Raw genomic sequence first — 21574 nt, 5'->3', positions numbered from 1 at the left:
TAGGCTCCGGGGCCCGGCAAGGCTGCAGGGAAGGTGGGGCGGGGAGAGCTGTGGCTCTCACTTCCCGCCCTGAGGGCTCTCCGCTTCTTCACAGCCGTGGCTCCCGTGCACGGTGCCTCTCGGCCTCACAGCTGGGCAAAGGGACGGGGCCCTCTCGGACCGGGAGCCTCTGACATGAAGGGATACCGCAGAACATGGGGCTGGTGGTGGCCCGGCCTCTCCCGGGGCCCCAGCTCCTTCCCGAGACCCTCGGAAGGAACCGTGGCAGCTCCATGCTGGCGACGTGCGGTCGCCGAACCAACTTTCCCTCACGGCTTCTCAGAAACAAAGAGAAAGTAAACATCTCCCAGCAAACAGATGAAGAGCACTTAATTTACCGCTAGGAAAGAGGGAACTTCGTGGGATCTGAGGAAACACCGAACCTGGTTACTGCCCTCTGGCTCCTGTCAGGAACTCCGTATTGCCCTGGGTGGGAGCCCAGACACCTAGTCAGCGTCCCACAAAAAGTCATCCAGAAGGTCAGTGAGAGAGACTGCTGCCATGCAAGTATGATTGTGTGACATATTTACGTGATAAAAAGCACAGAAAAGACAAAAACCATGGGAAGATCCCAGGTAGAACAAGTAGGTGCCATAAACAATAATGGCAATAAGTTTACTTCAGCATAGGAAAAATCTTGAGGAGGTGTTTTTAACGGACAGCTAATTATGCAGCTGTTTCTGGGGAAGAATGTTCCAAATCATTTATTTGGTGTTCTAAATATAAAAGTTAATACAAAAAATGTAAACCCAGTACCACTTTGAGAGAAAGAGGAATTCCAGAGTATTGATGCTTTTTTTTTTTTTTTTTTTTTTTTTTTTTTTCCCCATTATTTGTGAGGGTACCGTTTCTTTTATAGAGCAAAGAGGAGCTGGAGCCCAGAGCCATTAAGAGTAGTAGAAAGCAGAATATTGATTCCCATCTCTGTTTGTTGCAGTGTATCTGTATGTAAGCTCGTGGTTATGTATTGAAAACTGTATTTTTACTGAAAATCTGAGATGGTAGTAAAAACATTTCCTTTTAAAACTTCTTAGAGCATTTTTAAATAGAAAAAAAAGTGACCTTAAGTATATATTAAAAAAAAAAAAAAAAAGGCAAGTTGTCTGGCTTGCTTAGGAAGAGAGTTAGATATCTTAGTGATTTAAAAATGACTTTCCACCTTGTTTCAAGTGAACAAGAAGCAGATTCATACCTGATGGTTACCTTCTGTTGGTAACCAGAGAGTTAGAGTTACTCCTCACTGCAAGAGTATGGAAATGTCACACAACTATTGAAAGTCAGTAAAATACGTCTAATTCCTAATTCTTAAATTTCTATGAAGTGTAAATGTAGGAGTCAGCATATTAAAGGAAAATAAATCCATGAGGTATTCAGGCTCCAATGTTTTTCTGGATGGCTGTGACAGGACCAATGAACTGTGAAGCCATTTCCTGTAACACAGTGGAGCCATTACCTTTTTTGACTGCTCTGACTGCATACAAAAATCAGAGTGTTGAGAACATCAAGAATTCTTTAAAAATACAATTATAAAATAATAAGGCAGTTTTATGATGAGGGTTGATGATCCAACTGACATCTGCTGACGTGACATTTGAATTTGTGCACACTGTGAATGAGTTTATGTTTCAGTACTTTCAGTACAGAGGCATTCTGGGGTATGGAGTAGGAGCTGTTGCTGAAGTGGTTGTACTTGATCTTATAACACAATAGTGCCTTTGAATTAATATTTTGGAATATGTTTAATATGCATGAGCATTAAGTGAATTACATCAATTCTGATGGAATAGGTTGGAATAAAATGACAATTCACAATATAAATATACTTAACAGGTGAGTAGATTTCTGTTTCATGCTGTGTAATATTGTTAGAAATGTACAGTACAAGAATAAATTACTACATTTTAAAAAATATGGAGAAATATAAATACTGGATTTAGGCTCCTGGGATACCACCATGTGTCTTTCTGCTATAGCCATATACTAAATATGAAGAGGTTGCCTCTTCACAGCTTATGAGCCTGTTCTCAATGTATGTCTCTCTCAGCTGTGCCTTTCTTCAAGCTGGATTTCTAACCTTAATGCTGTATCTGGGCTGTATGAGGTTTGCACATACTGAAAATTAACCATTTCGAGAAGTTTTAACATTTTACCGCTAAGATACCCATCATTAGCTTAAAGATAAGTAACTTGTACAGTAACTGTACAGAAACAGGCAAGCACAAATATGTGTTAGACAGTCTCACTTTTGAGCAGTATGATTTCTTGTTACTCACTCCATCTCTGAAATACATTTTTTAAATAGCACTTGTTAATGTTTGGAGGTCATGTGGGCAAATGAAGCATGTTGAACCTGAAACTGAAAATAATCACAGAATCACAGAACTGCAGGGGTTGGAAGGGACCTCAAAAGATCATCGTGTCCAACCCCCCTGCTACAGCAGGTTCCTCAGAGCAGGCTGCCCCGGTAGGCGTCCAGATGGGCCTTGAATATCTCCAGAGAAGGAGACTCCACAACCTCTCTAGGCAGCCTGTTCCAGTGCTCCGTCACTCTCACCGTGAAGAAGTTCTTTTGCATGTCGGTGCGGAACTTCCTGTGTTCTATCTTGCAGCCATTGCCCCTTGTCCTATCCCCACAAACCACTGAGAAGAGGTTAGCTACATCCTTCTGTCTCTCACCCCTCAGATATTTGTACACATGGATAAGATCCCCTCTCAGTCTTCTCTTCTCCAGGCTGAACAGACCCAGGTCTCTCAGCCTGTCCTCATAGGAAAGATGCTCCAGGCCCCGTATCATCTTTGTGGCCCTCTGCTGCACTCTTTCCAGGAGATCCCTGTCTTTTTTGTACCAGGGAGCCCAGAACTGGACACAGTACTGCAGGTGAGGCCTGACCAGGGCAGAGTAGAGGGAGAGGATCACCTCCCTTGACCTGCTGGCCCTGCTCCTTTTAATGCATGCCAGGATCCCATTGGCCCTCTTGGCCACCAGGGCACACTGCTGGCTCATGGTCAACCTGTTGTCCACCAGGACCCCCAGGTCCTTCTCCTCAGAGGTCCTCTCCAGCAGGTCGTCCCCCAGCCTGTACTGATACTTCTGGTTGTTCCTTCCCAGGTGCAGGACTCTACACTTGCTCTTATTAAATCTCACTTGGTTTCTTCCTGCCCATCTCTCCAGCCCGTCCAGGTCCCGCTGAATGGCAGCACAGCCTTCTGGCGTGTCAGCCACTCCTCCCAGCTTTGTGTCATCGGTGTACTTGCTGAGGGCAGACACTCTTCCCTCATCAAGGTCGTCGATGAAGATGTTGAACAAGACCGGACCCAGCACCAACCCCTGGGGAACACCGCTAGTCACAGGCCTCCAGCTGGACTCTGCTCTGCTGATCACCACGCTCTGAGCTCGGCCAGTCAGCCAGTTCTCAACCCACCTCACTGTCCACTCATCTATCCCACACTTTCTCAGCTTTGCTAAGTAGGATGTCATGGGAGACAGTATCAAAAGCCTTGCTAAAGTCAAGGTAGATGACATCCGCCGCTCTCCCAGTTTTCAGTCCACATCTGGAAAGTTTTCTGATGAGGTGGAGAATTGCTAGGAATACCAAGGCTGTCCTCAGCACCTGCATTATATTCATTTGCTTCATGCAGTAGGGCAGTACAAGCAGTGCAGTTTATGGCATCGACAAGAATCTTGCTTTCAGCCAATCTGCTTGAATAGAAAAACAGGCATGGTTTCAGGAAATGTAAAGACGTTCAAGTCTTCATTCAACATACTAAAAAGTGAAGGACTATCAAAAATGATTTTATTAAACCTCCTAGTCCTCAGAGGTGTGTCATATTTTATTAAAACTGTGTTTACATGAGAAACAGTAGTATTTATATACCAACTGACTTAAGTTTTAATTTTGAAATAAAGTATATGCATAATGTTGAATTGTAATTATAGTTGGTTCCTGCCATCTAAGTAGAAGGCCATTTAAATAGAGCTTGGACTGAAAAAAGATGTATAATTTTTCAATAACATATTCTTTAGAGTATTCTTCCCCCTAAGTGTTCTCAATTTCAAAAAGTGACTTTGAGGGATCCTGTGCTGCCTGATGTTATGAGCTTCACTACCATATCCGCACTAATTCCATGCTTGATGTGGGTGTCCATCCTTCCTCTTCCCTACTGAACCACTTGGATCAATGCTGTAGCCTTGAGACTACAATTGACCCCTGCAACACTGATATTTAATTTTGCAGCAAAGTTTCAAGTCTATGACTTCTTACAGCTGCTAACCCAGTTCTTTGTCCTTCTGGGGACATGCACACAGAGCCACACACAAACTTCCTGGAACCTGTGTTATTTGCAGTGATTTTGACCTAAGAGGCAATTGAGGCCAACATAGGAGGCAACATTTTGCTACTTGGGACTACAGTAAAAACAATTTTTCATCTTCACACACATCACCTGTCTTGTTCTCTGATGACACAATCCAAGAAAAAGTACTTTTATCCATATTAGAGGACAGAAAGTTGGACTGAAGGTCCACTAAAAGAATGGAAAAAGAAAGTCACTTTTTTTTCAATTTACAGAACACAAATTAACATTTATGGCAGTAGTCCACACATTCAATGAAGTACAATGACACAGCTTTTAAGTTACACATAGGATTTATTATTTCCATCTGTCATACACAAATCAATTAAGAATCTTCAATATGTAGCATGGGGAAGAAAGCTTGTGGGACTATGCAACCATACAGTGATTCCGGAAGCAAAAGACTAGGTTCACAAGGAATCATTTGGAAATATGGTTACGTAGGCCCCAGCTGTGATTCTAATTATTAATGTTTGGAAAATAAGCAGGTTGAAAACATGCAAGCATTCAGCTTGAGAGCTTAACATGCTCCTTACTCTCCCAAAGACTGAATGGTCAAAATATTATAGGATCCATTAAGGCATGGACTACAGCTAGTGACTCAGACTTTTCTCCATATGCATCCCATTATACATATTTAGGATTAATCTCAATTGCTAGAGCACGACAATCCAGAAAATAGGGATTTAAGTTTCTTGCTCTACCACAAAGATACAGGCAGACCTCTTGTTACAAGTACAAAATCTCACTTAGAGGTGAGTCTTATGTTCACGAGCATTAAAATTACCTCATTCTATGAAGGTAACGAAAAGTCTTTATGCTACCAACACTGAACCTGGCATGTATATATGTTTTGTCCTAGTTATACTAATCTTAAGCATATTGATATAATTGTACTGAAAGGCAGGATGCCATGCTGCATTCAAAGGAGGGTTATAAAAAAGAAGCAAGAAACTAAAATGATCTCACTAAACACAAGTTTAAGAAAATCACACATTTGTTTGATCAGAGTAAACCCAAGGTATAAGAGGATTAAGTGAGCGCTGCAGAAATGAGGATGCTCTTCAATTTAACAATTTGTTACAGCCTTACTACGCTCAGTCTTAATTTGGTTATACAGGCTAAAATTTTTATTCAGGTTACCAATCCTTCTGTTCCAACTCTTTATAATATCCCTAGTTTTATAAATATGGATCTGATAACACTCACAGTAACTTCAGGGGGAGCTGAGAAAAAGTCAGTCACTTTTACTCCAGTACATAATTATAAAATGTGATGAATTGTCTGGGTAATGGGGTCAGTCCCCACATTTGTACATGCAAGTGTTCAGATTCACCAGAGTATTCAGTTCTGTACACTTCAGTTGTCTTCAGTTAACATTTTGAAAAAAATATTTTGACCACTGATGTACTTGCAAACTGTATCTAATTACTGAGGTATAGTCACCTCCCGCCAAATACTGAGGCTTCTGGTTTTGGAGATCTGATCAGCATTCATATTTTACAATGCAACAGCAAAAGATTGTTTGTTCCACATAATGCAGAAAGTTACATTTCTCAGGACTTTGATTTCCCTAATGGAACAGTCTTCTGAGCTGGGAATTTCAGTAATAAATTAAAGAGATAAGGGAGCAACCTAATGCAATTCCATTATTAATTATCGCATACTTTAACTGCATCCATATGGTTCATCAGGATTAGAATCTCATTAAGTTGAGAGTACCATCTAAAAACACGAGTATGCCTGCCCCCAGTGCTAGTTCCATTACCCTTTCTGAGAAATGAATGTTAACCTGAAAGCCAGTCTACAAATGATTGAGCAGGTTTACTCACGTTTGCAGAACTGTAGCCTAATTCACTGTACAGTGTAGATGATTGTATAGCAAGTAAAAAAGAAAGGTTAAATGCAAGAAATAAATAGGTGTGCATGTGCATGCACGCATTGTTTAGCTTATTCGCCTATTAGTTATCAAAGGTAAAAAATATGTATGTATATATATACACTGAAATCAGTATTTTTCCTTAACTGATATCCACATTTTATAGAAATCATTTTCTTCCATGTTTAGTTTCCTTAAACACATGTAGTAGTTGCTGATAGGAAGCTTGGTTTTAAATGAGCAAAGAATGGATTTGAGCTGTAATTTTTCCAAAATAGAATACATTAAAGCTTATCTTTGAAAAACAGCATATATAGCTTATAGCTATAGTGTTCAAGAGATATAGGTGAAAACTGCTATAGATTTTCTGCAAGAGATTAAAGCTTCTAATTATATTGGATTTCAAATGTAAAAGCCCCTTTCCATGGAATCATCTATTGTAGCAAAGCTGCTACTTCTGATTCTCTCTTTTGTCTTTAGTTCCTGTGTAGTCCTGGCAAGAATGTCATCTATCAAAGTATAAATGTTAAATCACTCCAGGCATGAAATATTAACAGAATACATACAATTATGACTCCTAAATTGAAGTCTTTCTAGCTGCAATTTGTCACCGTTCGAATTGTACAGTGTTATAGGTTGGAATAAAACTAGAATAGTAAGAAATACAGATACTGGAAGAATAAATTTTCTAGTATATGCATTTAATATAGCTAAGCCTTGAACCTATTTTAGCAGAGGTCAGCTGGAGTTTTGCCTTTGATATTAGTGGAAGCAAAATTATGCCTACTTAAACATCTTGGATTTGAGCAACAGATGATCAACATAAGAGTAGTTCTTAATTCCTTCATGCAAAGGTTTAGCTTTTTGCAACAAAGTAGTATGAACATGCTAGTAATTATTTTGCAGACGGCAGTAATATATATTCAGAGTTTTAAAATAGTCTCCTGTGATCTGTGTTTAGAACAGGTACATTATTTTTAGTGTGTATATTCCCTGAAAGCAAATAAGATAGATGATGTTAGGGGAATTTGTATTATGGACAAACTTTGTGTGAGGAAAATGGGAAGTTCTCTTGCCCACTAGCTCCTCTGAAGCAATATTAAAATTTGTAGGTTTGACAATTCAGTGTAGTTTTGAAATAGATTTAAAACCTTAAAAAGTAAAATGTGGAGTAAGATTATTCAATACATACAGTTAAATCATATATTAGCCAGAAATTAAAAATATTGCAAGCAAGGCGTATTTCTTACACTTCTTGACTAATCTTTTTCAAAATACTTTCAAAGTAGCTTTATTATTATGTGAACATTTGTATCTCAAGTAACTATTTCCAGTGAGCATTGTGTTCCTGTCTACTGACTTTATTCCAATTTGATGTGCTACAGACGTAAGGCCCAGCAACCTCAACTAACTTTGAAGTTCCCCCTGCTTTTAGCAGGAGGTTAGCCTAGAAACCTTCAGAGGTCCATTCAGGCCTGAATTCTTCTGTAATTCTGTGATTTTTCTGTTTCTATTCATTCTGTGATTCTATAGCAAATTTTTCCAAGAGAAAAATGATATATTTATGATGCATGTTTTCCACTATTCGTACCACAAAAGCACACATTCATTTCTTGCACTCTCATCCGATCACTTACAGTAACAGCCCCGCCTCCATGCTGATCTCATTTCATGCATACTTACTCATCTCTCCTGATCTTCATTTTAGGTCTTAGTCTCCTGATTTCTTGTGCTATGCTGTATAAATATGGCATCTTACGCATTTAAAATCAAAATTAAATATATTAACTGATGTGTTTTGTTAACTGATGCCTCTCTCTTAATTGCTAGCTTCAGTTTCCTTCCTACCTTTCTCTCAGACTCTTCCAAGCTGGTATCTACCTGCCATTCATTCAAAGGAAGCTAGAATCTCATTTTGATTGCACCTAAGAACATTTTCTTAACCAGCCTCAAAATTGCTATTTTATTCACATCATCTATTTCGTGGTCCTTTTTCAACATATATTTTTTTCTTATATTCTTCCTTCCTCATTTGACTCCTGTCCCCACCTTTATTTTCTTAACTTCCCTGATTATTTTTCAACCAAATCCTTTGAAAGAACCTCCTCTTTCTTCAGTTCCATGTAGGGGTCCAAGTGTTCAGGCCTCAAGTTCTTTCTCTTTTCTTGTCTGCAATATGTGATTTATTCCACAAATACAATTTTAACTAGCACATGTGAAAAACTGGCAGAGCCGCTACTCCAGTGCAATCCAGACTCTTCCTTTCCAGACAAAAACAGTTAATTATGCCTATTGACATCACCTTCTGGAGGTCTAGCCTATTTTGTACTTAATATACATCTATACCTGTTAAACATCCTTCCTTGTTTTTCACTTCGTTAAACGTCACTCAGGATAAGCAAAACCAGGGTTGTCATCTTGAAGTCTGATTTCCAAGCCCTACCTTTTAAATTTCTGATTCTTTATTCCCTGTGGGATACAGGCAACTTTATCCGTTCACATAACCAGATCTTATGGAAGCTGTCAGTATTACCTTTTGACTGCAAGTTTCTCTTCTGAACTTTGACAAAAAACAATTTTACTGCTGTTACTCATTCAAAATACTACTGCCAAGATAAATCCTTAACCATTACTTTGACTATGCCATCTTGTTTCAGTGGGTGTATGTGCACTGTCTTTACCTCAGAGGTCATTCAGGACCTCTTACACACTATTCATTCAGGGCCCACGATACTAGCTTTAGTTACCTGCATAAGCGTTCAGACAAACTTTTGTCCATTCTCTCATGTTTTGGAGAAGAGGTCAATACGTTAGCAGAATGATTGTCAGGACATGTGAGCAGGACTCCAGAGAACTCGAGTGATTGATGCTATTAAACAGATAGCCACCTATACCTGCCAAAATCTTGCACAATGTCCTAAGTGAGGAGGGACTATTAAACAACATCGAGCATGAGCAGGATTGGTCAGGAATATAGATCCTTACAGCTTTCTCCAATTTTCCCTTTCCATAATGCATACAGAGAAAAAAAACAACAACACAACTGTTGAAACTGATGGTGCACTGAAACTATTGCTAATCGACTGAACTAATATTGTCTCTAATTTTACTCTTACACCCATCTATATTTTTTTTAATCTTTTGTTTTAATCTTTTGTCTTAACTTGGATTATAGCCACGCTGGGAGGCCTTTGTTTTTGTTCTGTGTTTGTACAGTGTCTAGCCAGTAGGCTGCTGGTCTGATTAAGACTCACAGGCAGTCTGGTAATGTGAATTATGTGGAATTAAAAACAATACTGCTTTTTGTTCCTGCTACTTCTGCAGAGAGTCTGTGGCTGTGGGAAGCTGAATTCTATTGCTACATATGCATCAATTGAACAATTCACCAAATCCTGATCATTGGTCTGCTGCAAAACTATTACAGGAATTATAACATCAGTGGGTACTTGAAGAGAGAATCTGATTTAATTGTTACACTACAGCTGGAAAAGTAAATAAAAAAAACAGATCAGAAATGTGATTATATCTCAATATGCAAAGCGTGAAACTTTGTGTGCTGGTTTTCAGTTACTTTTTTGATTCAGTGAGAAGTTAAAAAAAATGGATAAAGCAAAAAATAGACAAGGGGAATCTTTCTTTCACTTTGTCACTTTTCCTAATCCTTTATCTTCTTCTTTCCATCATTTCATTTAACATTTGAATGTCCACCAGGGGCATCAACCAGGATTTTAAAGTTGATTAAACTGTATTGTAATCATCTTTTATGACAGTCTTTTGTACAGAAGCTGGGAAAAATCCCATTTCCTCAACATTCTGTGAGAGCTTCTCTAGTTCTTTTTTTTTTTTTTTTTTTTTTACTGTAGAGTCTTTTACTATGGCTGATACTAGAATTCTTTAATTGATTCAGATGTTAATGTCCTTGCTTGTGACCTTGAAGGTGAAAGCTAAGTTTCTTGATGACCTGGACCTCTAAAGCTTCTCCTTACTCTTCCCATAATAAAGGCTTAGCTATATACAACATATATTTAAAATACTATGAATTTTAATATCACAGAATATTAACACTGATAAAAGCTAGGAAGACCACAGGAAAAGTTACTATGAGATTGAATATCATTCTTGCATGGGTTTTGAGTCCTTCATTGACATGAAGGGAAAGGAGGGTTTTATTTTTTTCCCCCCTTTCTTGATATTAAAGAAAGGAATACAATTCCTCCTCAGTTTACTTTGGGGAAAGTAAAATGTCACTTTTACTTCTGTATCGAAGTTCAAAAAAGTGTCTTTCTTGAGTAAATGTTTTGCCTTAGAGCCCTTTATTGTGTCAAATCCAAAGACAAGTTATGACTTTAGTCATGTGTTGGGGCAACTTCATATTTCAACACAACTGAGAGTTTCTGACTATTGATAAAAATAAATGAAGTTCCTACAGAAAATTAAGGTGCCCTGTCAGAGTTCTGCAAAAGTCTGCAAAAACTGACTGTATTATCAGTGGGTAAAGCCAGCTAAAGTTGTGCTTTATAGATAATAATAAAAAAAAAAGTTAGCCTTTTACTGCCATATGGTGCTTCTCCTGTTAATGACTAAGAGGAGATAGAATACTAAAATACGTCTTTAGATTTTGAACTGTGTGAATGACAAGCCCTATCATTTCCTTACTGCAGGTATTTTAGAGGGGTTAACCCCTGCAGGGAAAAAAACCCTCTGTGTTTCAGGAAGAATTCTGTCTTTGTAGGAACAACGAATAATTTCTCACTTCCGTCTTCCCCTGTCAAATCAGAAGAGACAAACAGTCCCTCTATGCCCAAATTCATATCTAGAAGCAACAGAATGAGCAGTACTGAGAAGGATGTCCTATCTCATTCTGCTCACAGAAAAATGATTATGTTGACATTTAGTCTTTGGATAGAAGCTACACTAGAGAGATACAAGAATCTTGTTCCCCCTCCAAAAATGTAGTATCTATGAGAATAACCAAAACCAAATCTCTGAGAATCTAGCTATGTCTCAGGCAGTGTCAGAAGGGTGCAACTGTAAGGAAGTGAAACCCAAAGCTAGTTCTAGACAAAGTCAGACTTCTGATATGAGTGACTAGATTATTTATACCAGGACTTCAGACTGAGATATACTTTTAGAACTATCAGACATACTCTTTTCAAATAGGAGGAGCATTCTCCTGACTCTTCTGAATTAACGTACTATGCCATTAAAAATATTTACTTAAATACGTGCATTTTCAAGAAACAATGCCCTTCCTAGAGCACAGAGCCTCTTAAGACTTATATTTAAAGGAAAGACCATTAAAAAATTTATTGAAAACTTGTGAACAAAAAAAATACAAAAAAAAACAAACATGGATGAAACAGATGAAACAATCTGCTCATATTAATAAAGCCCAAAAAGGATTCATATTGGAACCTTTCCTGTGAACACAAATTTCTGTTATTTAAAGCAGAATTGGCAGACATGACCTTTTGACACAACCATTCTGAATCTTTATTGTTGTGAAATTGAGTCACCATATAGAGAAAGAGAGAGGAAAAAAAAGGAGGGAATAACTACTAATTGTGCAGTCATCTTTAAATTCTTGCTCAAGGAGACTATTAAATGGCAAAAAGGAAGATAAAATGAGAGAGGAAACCAAGATTTCCTTTCAGGTCAATCTAATTTTTCTAACAATTCTAGAAAATACATGCTCAAAATTCATTTTAGAAAAGACATACGTTTAAGTCTTGAAAAATTATTGTACTTGCAATTAAATCTAGATTATAAATTAACATATTTACCTCATTATATCAGAAAGATTGCCTCAGTACCAAGAATTGCTTGTTCTTGACTGATGCAGTATTTCATTATTGTATGGAAACAATGCATCAAAAATAGATTTGGGGAATGGATTGGACTTGCAAACATTTGATCACCTTAATGATGAGTTTCCAGTTCAAGAATTGTCCATTCCCCTTGAGGGGAAGAACAGTCTTCAGATGAAAAGCTTGCCACTGTAATGCTTGCTGAAGAATCATCAAGTGGAGACATAAGTTCAGTCCACCTACTGAATGTGTCAACTTGTGATGTACCCTGAGGATTTGAACCATCTCGTGCCAGAAACAGTGTCTGATTGATTAGACATTGTGCTAAGTTAAGGTCTTCAGGAACGGAGTTTTTGAAACCTATATTTGAGTCCTGCTCAGATAACAGTTGCCTGAGAAGAGTCCAATCCTGTTCTGCAAACTGCTGATCTTCAAGATCCACATCTAGAACTGCTGTTTCTGAATCCATCCTCTGCTCAATTGCTTCTCCAACATCCATCTCATATATTGGAGAAAGGGTTTTTGAAGGCCGGTGCTCAAACATGCAGGTTTGTGCCATTGTGTCATAATCATCTATGTCTCCTGAAATAATTCACAATACTGTACAATGTAAAAATTGCAGATGATCCTCCCCTCAGGGCTGTGTAGAACAAATTTAACTCATTCAGGAAAGATAATCCAACCAGGTTAAAAAGGGGGTGATGGAGGGTTATACAAAATTGACAAAATTTTAGGCATTTATTTCCTATATAAAAAACAAAGTATGGTTTATAAATCAAGTTAAAGCAGCAATCACCACTGGTAATTAACAATAACCTCCATAATTAAGTTTCTGATACAGAAAATGACAATGTAAATACACATTTAATGCACATGAAATTTCTCATTTACTACATAAATTAAATTTAGACCAGGAGGTGCATGGAGGGAATTAATAGAGAATGATTACTGTATGGTGACTTAAGCCATGTCAGCTTAGAAAAGAATTAAAAACAAAATACTTCATCCACAGGCTTATTTCTACACTACACATGCAACGGCAGCTGCAGGCAAGGGCAAGCAAACTTAAAAAATAAAATAGTACAACTTTTGTTGTCTTTGTGTTATATGGTCTGGCTGAACATAGATCATCATCAGCATTTCATTGCTCTTGAATACACAATAGTTGATAACACTATTGTATATTTTTGATGGGAAAAACAGACTGAATTATTGGTATAAAGACAAAACACAAAACAACTAGACAAGTATTCATCTAGCCACATCAAACAAGTTAGAACTCTTCTGTGAATAAGCATTAGTTCTAAGTATAATCTCTCTTTTAGGAAATAAGCTTTTACTGGTAAAATTTAGAATTTTAGACATCTCATAAGCTCTAAATCAGAGTTCAAACCTGCTCCCACTGACGTATATGGCAAATATTCAGTTATATTCAATGGGAGAAGGACCCAAGTTTGTGTATAATATATAACTAAATAAATTACAACAGTAATACATATAGCTGTTCAGGTAAACAGTTCAGTGCGCTTTAGTTAAGGTTATTACTGTAGTTATTGCACATCCCATTCAGACATACTATGTATTGTCAAGCAGACAAAAAAAAAGCTAAGTTTCCATCAAAAGTTGATGCTGTCAATGTTAGATTGGATCAAAAATAACTACAGAAAGCTGCATCCAATTTTTATTTTAGCATTACATTTAAATCTTTTCCTGTAGTAGTTAAGTTTCTCATTGAACAGCATGGTATTTATGGATATTTCAGACAATCATTCTTTACCCTAGTGAAATACTTAAAAATACTTAAATTTAATATAATTTCAGCCAAAATTAATTCAGTTTAGGATTCAATCCCAGGCAAATTCTCAAAGCTTTCGCTAGTAATTTGCTCTTGAATGACTGAACATTTCTATTTCTGTACATTACCTGGAAGTAAATCAGTATTAGCGAATTCAGTAGGTGATGGTTGACTGTCTCTCACTTGACCTTCCTGAGTCAGTACGTGATTCTTACTGGCTTCTACAGGTTTTGCAGAGTTGCTCTTTTGCATATCAGCATTTGTTTCTCTTTGATGAAGATCCAAATGACATGGTCTTTCTTGAGATTTTGCATCATTGTCTAAGTATTTATTGCACTGCTGAAACTCAATAGCCACCTCATTCTTTATATTTACTTTTTGAAATTCTCCTGGACATAGACTAGCCTCTGAATATACTTTCTCTGGGCAATTTGGTTCAGTCACTGACGTACCTTGATTCTCCTTCCCTGGCATTTCAGGGCCATGAAGAGGTAGGAGACAACCTTCACTTTTTTCCAGTCTGTTGTCTCTATCCTTAGCCTGTTTGCAATCCTGGAATCCATCTTCAATTTCCAATGAGTATCTTGAATAAAAAGTCTTTCCATGGTGCTCTTGAGAAACACTGTCAAATACATCTGAAGGAGTAAGAGAATCTATTGAATGCTGATGTGAAGGATGAGTTTCTGCTCTATCATCAGATCCCAATTCTTCACATTCATCTACTGAAAGCAAAACAGATCGTTTGAAATTTTTAGTTTTAGAAAACTCTTGTCTTGCACTATCGTTTTCTGTTGCATCTTCAAAAGCTAAATTATCAATTCCTTGGAACTGTTGAGTGGGAACATTTGATGGAGGAATATTTTCTGCAGCATTTTCTGCTTCAGATCTGTCATCTTCTGTTTCATCAGCAGAAGAAGAAACTTGGTCTGCTTCCTGAGTAAACTGTGCATTGCCAAAAGCAGAATTTTCAGTTTCTTTAGTATTGGTCCTTGCACTTCCCTGCTGGGACCAAATTTCTTTTTTTTTTCTTGGTATTTCATCATCACTTGTTGAATTAACACGGAAGAGATCAGAACCTTCTTTTTTCATTTTTACTTCTATTCTTAGGCTGCTGTCATAAATTTTTAATTCTTCAGGTGTGCTAGTGTCACTGCTGCTTCTTCCAAGAAAATCATGGCATAACATAGTGCTGCATTTAGAAATCCCTCTTTCATTGGATCCTTCATCATCCTGAGAGCCTCCAGCATCATAATCTTCTGATCTTGGTTTTATATCATCAGAGGATGTGGTGGCACTGCCAGTATCTGATTCGGGACTCTCTTTTGGATCTAGTGCACCAGTACTCCAGTGGTCCACAAAGGGAATTTCTGCATTTTCTTGGTTTTCTGGCATTTCCATGGAATCAATACCTTCTGTGTAATGATGTGCACATTTGTCCCTTACTCCTTCTGTGGAACATTTGGAAACATCATCTAAAGCTACTGTAACTGATTTGTATTCAGTCAGGGCTGATGTATCACACAACTTATCAGCTGAAAGAAATCCCTCCATATGAATATGAGGAGATGATGTTACATCTTTATTGGTTATCCTTTCGGAAAAGCTTGGTAAAGTATTTTCACCATGGTTAAGACCCGTATCACTGCTTAATTTATCACTTTGTTTGATGCAGACTGTTGTTGCTTTTGAATGTTCTACAAGTTCTCCTGAAGCAGTAGCCTTTTGATTGGTTTCCTTGGAAAAGTCTGAGTACCCATCACTGGTAGACTGCACTTGACAGTGAAATTCAGCAGTATTATCATCTGTCTTTCTGTCTTTATTTTGTTGAATTGCAGCCTGATCTCCACAGATTTTTCTTGCTTCCATTTCATTTTGCAGTGAAACATGCAATTTAGAAAGAGTTTCTTCTATAATCAGAGGCAAAGATTTAGACTGTGATTTGTATTCCTCATTTTCAGGAGGATCCAATAATTTTTGTTTATCAGGTAGGCAGGATTGATCTTCTCTGCTACCTTCCATCATAGATTTTAGACATTCACTTTGCCTTGCAGAACCGCATTCATTATTTTCATGAAGCTGAACTGCCACAGCATCAGCCATATTTTTTTCAAGATTCTGTCCAGGACTTCTGTGTTCTGAGGTGTGCATATTCTTCTGGACAACAGGAGATTCACTCCTTGAATGTTTTGGGGCAGAGGACTGAGATTTTAATACAGATTGACCAGCTGTTTTCAGTTTCGGGTCTTTATTATTCATAATCTCACCATGCTTTGATGGAGTCTGAGTTTTGGGTGTTAGTGTTTTTGCAGCAGCTTTTGTTACAGGTGTTTGAGACTGTTTAACACTCTTCTTCTTGGCTGAAGGAAGTTTTTCTGGGAGTGCTGTCTGAACCAGGTGCTGTACCACATTTTTTTCTTCATTATGTTTTGGAGACATTCCTGATTTCAGTGAGTTTGGTGATTCCACCATAGGTCCTAACAAACCATGAACAAACAGACAAAGATTGTAGATTTTAGTCTATGTATATGCACTGAATTTAGGTTAGTGTGCATTTGTATTGAGAAACAGGTTACTCAACTTTTCATGCAACTAAGGGATTTAAGGCTTGCTAAAGAATCAAGAGTTGAGATCTTAAATACAAACAAGATGAAAATGCCATCCTGCATTTATATGCCATCTTTGGAATGAAAGCACTTTGTAGACTATACCTGAAGGAATTTGACCAGTCACCAAAGTAGTCATCACTGGAGTAGAAAGCAGCAGCTATGTAATAGTGCATAAAAACACCACATAGCAGTTAGCACAGGAAGTGATGAGTCCTGTATTCAATTTATATTGTAGAGGAAATGACAGGAGGTACAAACTAATTGCATTACTTGTAATGTGATTAGAATACCAGAATGAACATCCCTGCTCTGTCTGATCATACTGCAAGATCTCTAATGACCATATATTGACAGGACCTGTGGTTTCTGTATCATAATGCATATAAGATAACGCGACTGGAATGTTCTTTCCCAACCCTAGTAAGTGCTAGATCCAAATGGGATTAGAAAGAGCTCCATCCTTAACACTTTGTATTTTCATAAAGCTGGTTTTCCTCTCTGTGCTCTATAATGTCATTTCCCACACTTCCTCTGAACAGCTGTTGAAGTTGAATATTAGTTCATGGGGGTAGGTCAGCATTAGCAAAACATTTACTGGGGGGGCAATCAACAAAAAAGGGAGGCATAAACTAACAGTTCTTGAAACAGTCTGCAGTCTGGATCTTTGATGCATATTGTAAGTGCTTGACCTGCAGGATTTCTATTGAACTCAGTCGTAGTTTTAAGTGCAGAAGTGTGAGCTATTAGCAAATAAAAGACTCGGCAAAGCAGAAGAAAACACCAATTGGCAGAGAAAGCCATCTCTAAATATTCTGAAATAGACATTCATTTACATTTTACAATTTAGTGTTGTCATCAATAGTGAAATATGGAAAATAAAATTGTTCAGAAGATTTTGCCAGTGCTTGCACTAAAAATAAAAATAAAAAATTAAAAAAAAAAAAAAATCAAACAAACAACCACCAGCCAAACAAACAAAACAAAAGACACCCTCCAAGTTTTTGCAAAAACAATGCAGGACTGTTTCATTACCACTGGAAACTTTACCTTGATTTTTGGGGGAATTGGTAGGTGTGTTCTGAGCCTTTTGCTGTGTAGTAGAGTTGCTACTCACATTCCCTTTTTTCTTTAGGACAGCTTGTGCATTTTGTTCATTGCACCCTTTTCCAGCTGACTTTTTTGTTAGACTGCAAAGAAATTATTATATGCATTATTTTCAAGCATAAGATCTAGCAATGCTTGATTATATTTGAACAAGCAATATATGTGTTTTAATGTACACACACATATATATAAACATTGAAAAACCAACCTAAACCAGGTACTTTTTTGGAAAGAAAATATACACCTATGTATGTATATAGGCATACACACACACACATTTATGTAAATATAAATGACAGTTGTCTTATTTTCACAGGGTTTCAACTGCCTTCCCGTGCAGTATTTTGCAGTTCACTCTAAGCTATCCCAGAAATACTAAGTTTGCAACACCTTGTGTAGTCATTAACTGTTCCAAGTTTACAGAGTTCTGAATGACCTACAACAACGTACAAATGATTAGCATGAAACAATCCAACATGAAATCCAGTGTTTCCAGTAACTATTTTTTTTTTAAATAACATGCAATAGACAATCATTCTGAAACATACTCAGGTTAGAAGTAACATGTTGGTTTAACAGTAAGTTTAATAGTTTAACTGAAAAAAAAGACTTCACAAGCATGCATCCATACAAACTAAAAAAGCATATTATTAACAAACCTGCTTGTTGCAGCATTAGCCTCAAGCTCAGTCTTTTTTTTTTTGTTGGTGACTCCATTTGATGTCTTCAAAGAAGACTTTGTTATTACTGTTGTAAAATAAATTCAAAGTTAAATATAAGGAAAAATGCATTGCATGTAAGTAGTGAAAAATTCTAATACATGACAGTCAGCTATTGAAAACTGCAGAGATGCTAAACATGTAAAATTCTTAACATATGGCTCTCAATTTATGATAGACTTTAAAAATAAATAAGTAAATTACCAGTACGTTTTTTTCCTTCCTCTACCAATTTATCCTCTTTGGGTTCTTCTGCCTGTTCGCTAGCAGTCTGTATATCCGTGCTCGAGTTCGTTAACTTGCTGGATGCTCCTGCCACAGTCACAATGGATGGAGATTCCTTCCCTGTGTTTTTTTTCAATGGTTTTGTTTTGATTTGCACACTTGTGGTTACAGTCAGTACTTTAGGCCTGGCACCTGCAATTTTTCCTTCATGGTTCTTTAATCCTTTGCCACTGCCTGAATTTTTTTGTCCGCTTGCAGATGTCTTTTCAGTATCTTGCCTGGTAGGCATGCTTTCAGCCTTTGTATTTCCGTTATTTTCTATTTTTGTTTTGATGACAGCTCTAGCCTTTGGCGAAGCAGTTTTTTCTCCAGGTTTTGAATCTTTAGTAATTTTGGAAACGGCTTTTTTGCTATCTTTTCCCTTTGTATCCTCATGCTTTGAAGTCTTATTGGCAGTGTTTCTGTTGGTGCTTGATGCATGTCCAGATGCTCCTAATCCATCAGATTTCATTTTATCCTGATTAGTGGAAGAATCTCTTCCACAATCTTTCTTGCCGTGTTCTGTCCAAGAAGTATTCCTTATACCAACAGATTCAGTACCGGGTTTATTTAGCTAGAACAGAAAATCAGAAAAATAAAACAGAAGACTAGACTAAACAATCATAACCTGTAACTTCTGAAACAGCTATTTATTAAGTAGTACATGAATCTAAAACAACAAATTTCTGCATTGATATAATTTTTAAAAATTATATTTTCAGCTCAGATTGCTGGCTTACAAAAGTACCAGAAAAAAATCTAGAGTGCCCCGTTTATTTTTTTGTCTTGCAAAATGCAGCTCTGTATATAGGATATAGAAATACCTGAGCAGAGTCTCACTTTTACTTTAGACAATTTTTTCTGTTATGTATTACTACTGTCTGCTGATGGAAGGAAACTTTTTTTGAGCTACATATGCCTATTTTCCAAGGAGAAATAAAGACTATGAATTATTAGAAACATAAAAATTATTTTGAAATACGTGGTTTTTTTTAAACCATTACCAAAGTATATCCATTAGATAAGTGATGATAATTATTCTCTCTCTTAGGTAAAGATATTTTGAAATATGGAGAATTAAGTACATGAAATGGAATCTTTGTGTAATTGCAATGTATCCATGACCATCAAGTCATACAAAACCCACAGTAGTTGTCTACTTAATAGTAACCTAATTTTGAGCAAGAATCTCAGAGGTGTTGTTGTTCAGGGCATTAAAACATAATTTTCATGGCAGGGAGCGTAACAGACTCACTGCTGCCATGGCTTGTGATAATAGTAGAGATTTGTTAGCTCAGTATCATACCATTTGCTCTGGGAAACAGATCTGTTTCATTATGTAGCAGCAGGGGAATGTGAGATTCTGAACACAAATTCCAATCTTTTATTTGAGCTTATCTGTTTGACAATGTAGTAGAGCACAGGCTGAGTCCTAAAATGTTTCTAGTAATGGACATCACTGATTCTGCAGAAATAAGAGTTCAAGAGAATACAAATTTTCAAAAGGAGGCTGCATTAATTAATGTGACAAATTAACATTGAATATAAAACAAATGACAAAAATAGTTACGTTCACAAGCTTTCGAGTACTTTTAATGCTCAGATATGAAGGTTTACCTGAGAACTAGTGAATACAGGTTTTTTGCCAAGTCTTCTGTCATCACCCTTGTCAAATGCAGCTGTAAAGAGGAAAAGCACTTTCTTTAATATTTAGCAGAAAAGAAGGGAGACAGAAAACAATTCAGCCTACTCAATTAGCATCTTTTGAAATCAGGAAGTGATTTTTTGGGTCCTGTAATTATTTTAAGGCGGCTAATTTTGGTGACATGGCAAATGTTAAGAGGAGAAACAGCTTTAAATTTGGAACAGAAATTGTGATATTTGTAATGAGGTCACATGGCCACAAGCAAGTTTTTTAACTCTTACTTTAACACTTGTTTCCTCATTTTCATAGTAAGGCACTTTTGTTGATCCAAGCTTACCTTATTTAAGTAACGTAAGGCTTGAAATACACTGAGACCTTGGAAAGCGTATACAAAAATTTACAAAAAAGACAGACCTACAGATTTAGAATACTAATGACTTCAGTGTGACATACTGTAATTTAAAGATTAAGTATTTATAATATTTAAACAGGATATTGATTACAGAAAGGTAAATTAAGTTAGTTTTCAAATGTGGTAAAGCCAAAGTATCTAAATGTACTGAACAGTGCCTCTTTAGACATCATGAGAGTTATCTCCGTGATTGTCATGTGAAATTTTCAGGCAGTGAATGCCTCTTTTTCTTTTGACTGTTCTACTCTGGGAGAGAAGCATTTTTCAATAAAGCTTTTGAATTAATTGTGCTTGTAGAATATAAAAAAGATATTTATAGACACTATACAGACCCTGAATCAATAAGTTTTTTTTTTAAACTATTTTTTCAGCTGAAAAAGAGGTTTTACAAAAAATGTAGTTAAAATTAAGCATTCAGTTCTTCTTGTTCTGACATAGTATTTGTACATATACAAAAACACATCAATTTATAACAAACAAAAAATCTAATGAATTCTAATAGAAGATATTTTTTATATATTTCTGTAAAAATCAAACGAGAAAAGATATACTGAAAATGGCACACCAGGGACCTATATCCCTTTTTCCAGCAATGACTCTGCACAATAATACATATTAAGATAAAAGCCATTTAAACTTGAACCTAAGAAAACACATGACATGTTGTGATTGGGAAAAAAACAAAAAACAAAAACAAACAAATAAAACACCCAAAAGCTACACCAAATAATTTCTTTTTTTGGCATTTTTCCTCTTCTGTTACAGTGTTCCATTTATAGATAGGCAAAATCTAAAAAAGATCCCCCCCCCCCCCCCCCAAATCTTTTAAGATGAAAGTTGATTTAAATTATCTAAGGCAAATTTTACCTGAAGATTAAAATTTGTCTACCGATATTACGTGATTGCTTTGCCTGTAATTAAAAACAGATAATGCATGGGAACATTTCATCT

At 36.8% G+C, this 21574-nt stretch overlaps 1 protein-coding gene across 5 annotated transcripts in view; it reads right to left on the bottom strand.

The window, feature by feature from the left end:
* Nucleotides 1-10169: 10169 nt before the first annotated feature.
* The window catches only part of BTBD8 (BTB domain containing 8), a 35234-nt gene continuing 23829 nt past the window's right edge, over nt 10170-21574 (bottom strand). For 2 of the 5 annotated variants that reach the window (XM_035332785.1, XM_035332787.1), the window contains 6 exons: nt 20184-20245; nt 18507-19140; nt 18243-18333; nt 17527-17666; nt 14002-16347; nt 10170-12660 (listed from right to left, as the gene is read on the bottom strand). In XM_035332785.1, coding sequence (XP_035188676.1) covers nt 12191-12660; nt 14002-16347; nt 17527-17666; nt 18243-18333; nt 18507-19140; nt 20184-20245 — 3743 coding nt within the window. In that variant the 3' untranslated portion in view covers nt 10170-12190. Of the gene's footprint in view, nt 12661-12758; nt 16348-17526; nt 17667-18242; nt 18334-18506; nt 19141-20183; nt 20246-21574 lie in introns of those variants that run through there. The other 3 variants (XM_035332788.1, XM_035332786.1, XM_035332789.1) reach the window with 3 other exon arrangements.

The sequence above is a fragment of the Oxyura jamaicensis genome, chromosome 8 (assembly GCF_011077185.1).
Source record: "Oxyura jamaicensis isolate SHBP4307 breed ruddy duck chromosome 8, BPBGC_Ojam_1.0, whole genome shotgun sequence".
Classification (NCBI taxonomy): domain Eukaryota; kingdom Metazoa; phylum Chordata; class Aves; order Anseriformes; family Anatidae; genus Oxyura; species Oxyura jamaicensis.
Note: the sequence above shows the minus strand (reverse complement) of the source record. Positions and strands in the feature narration are given on the sequence as shown.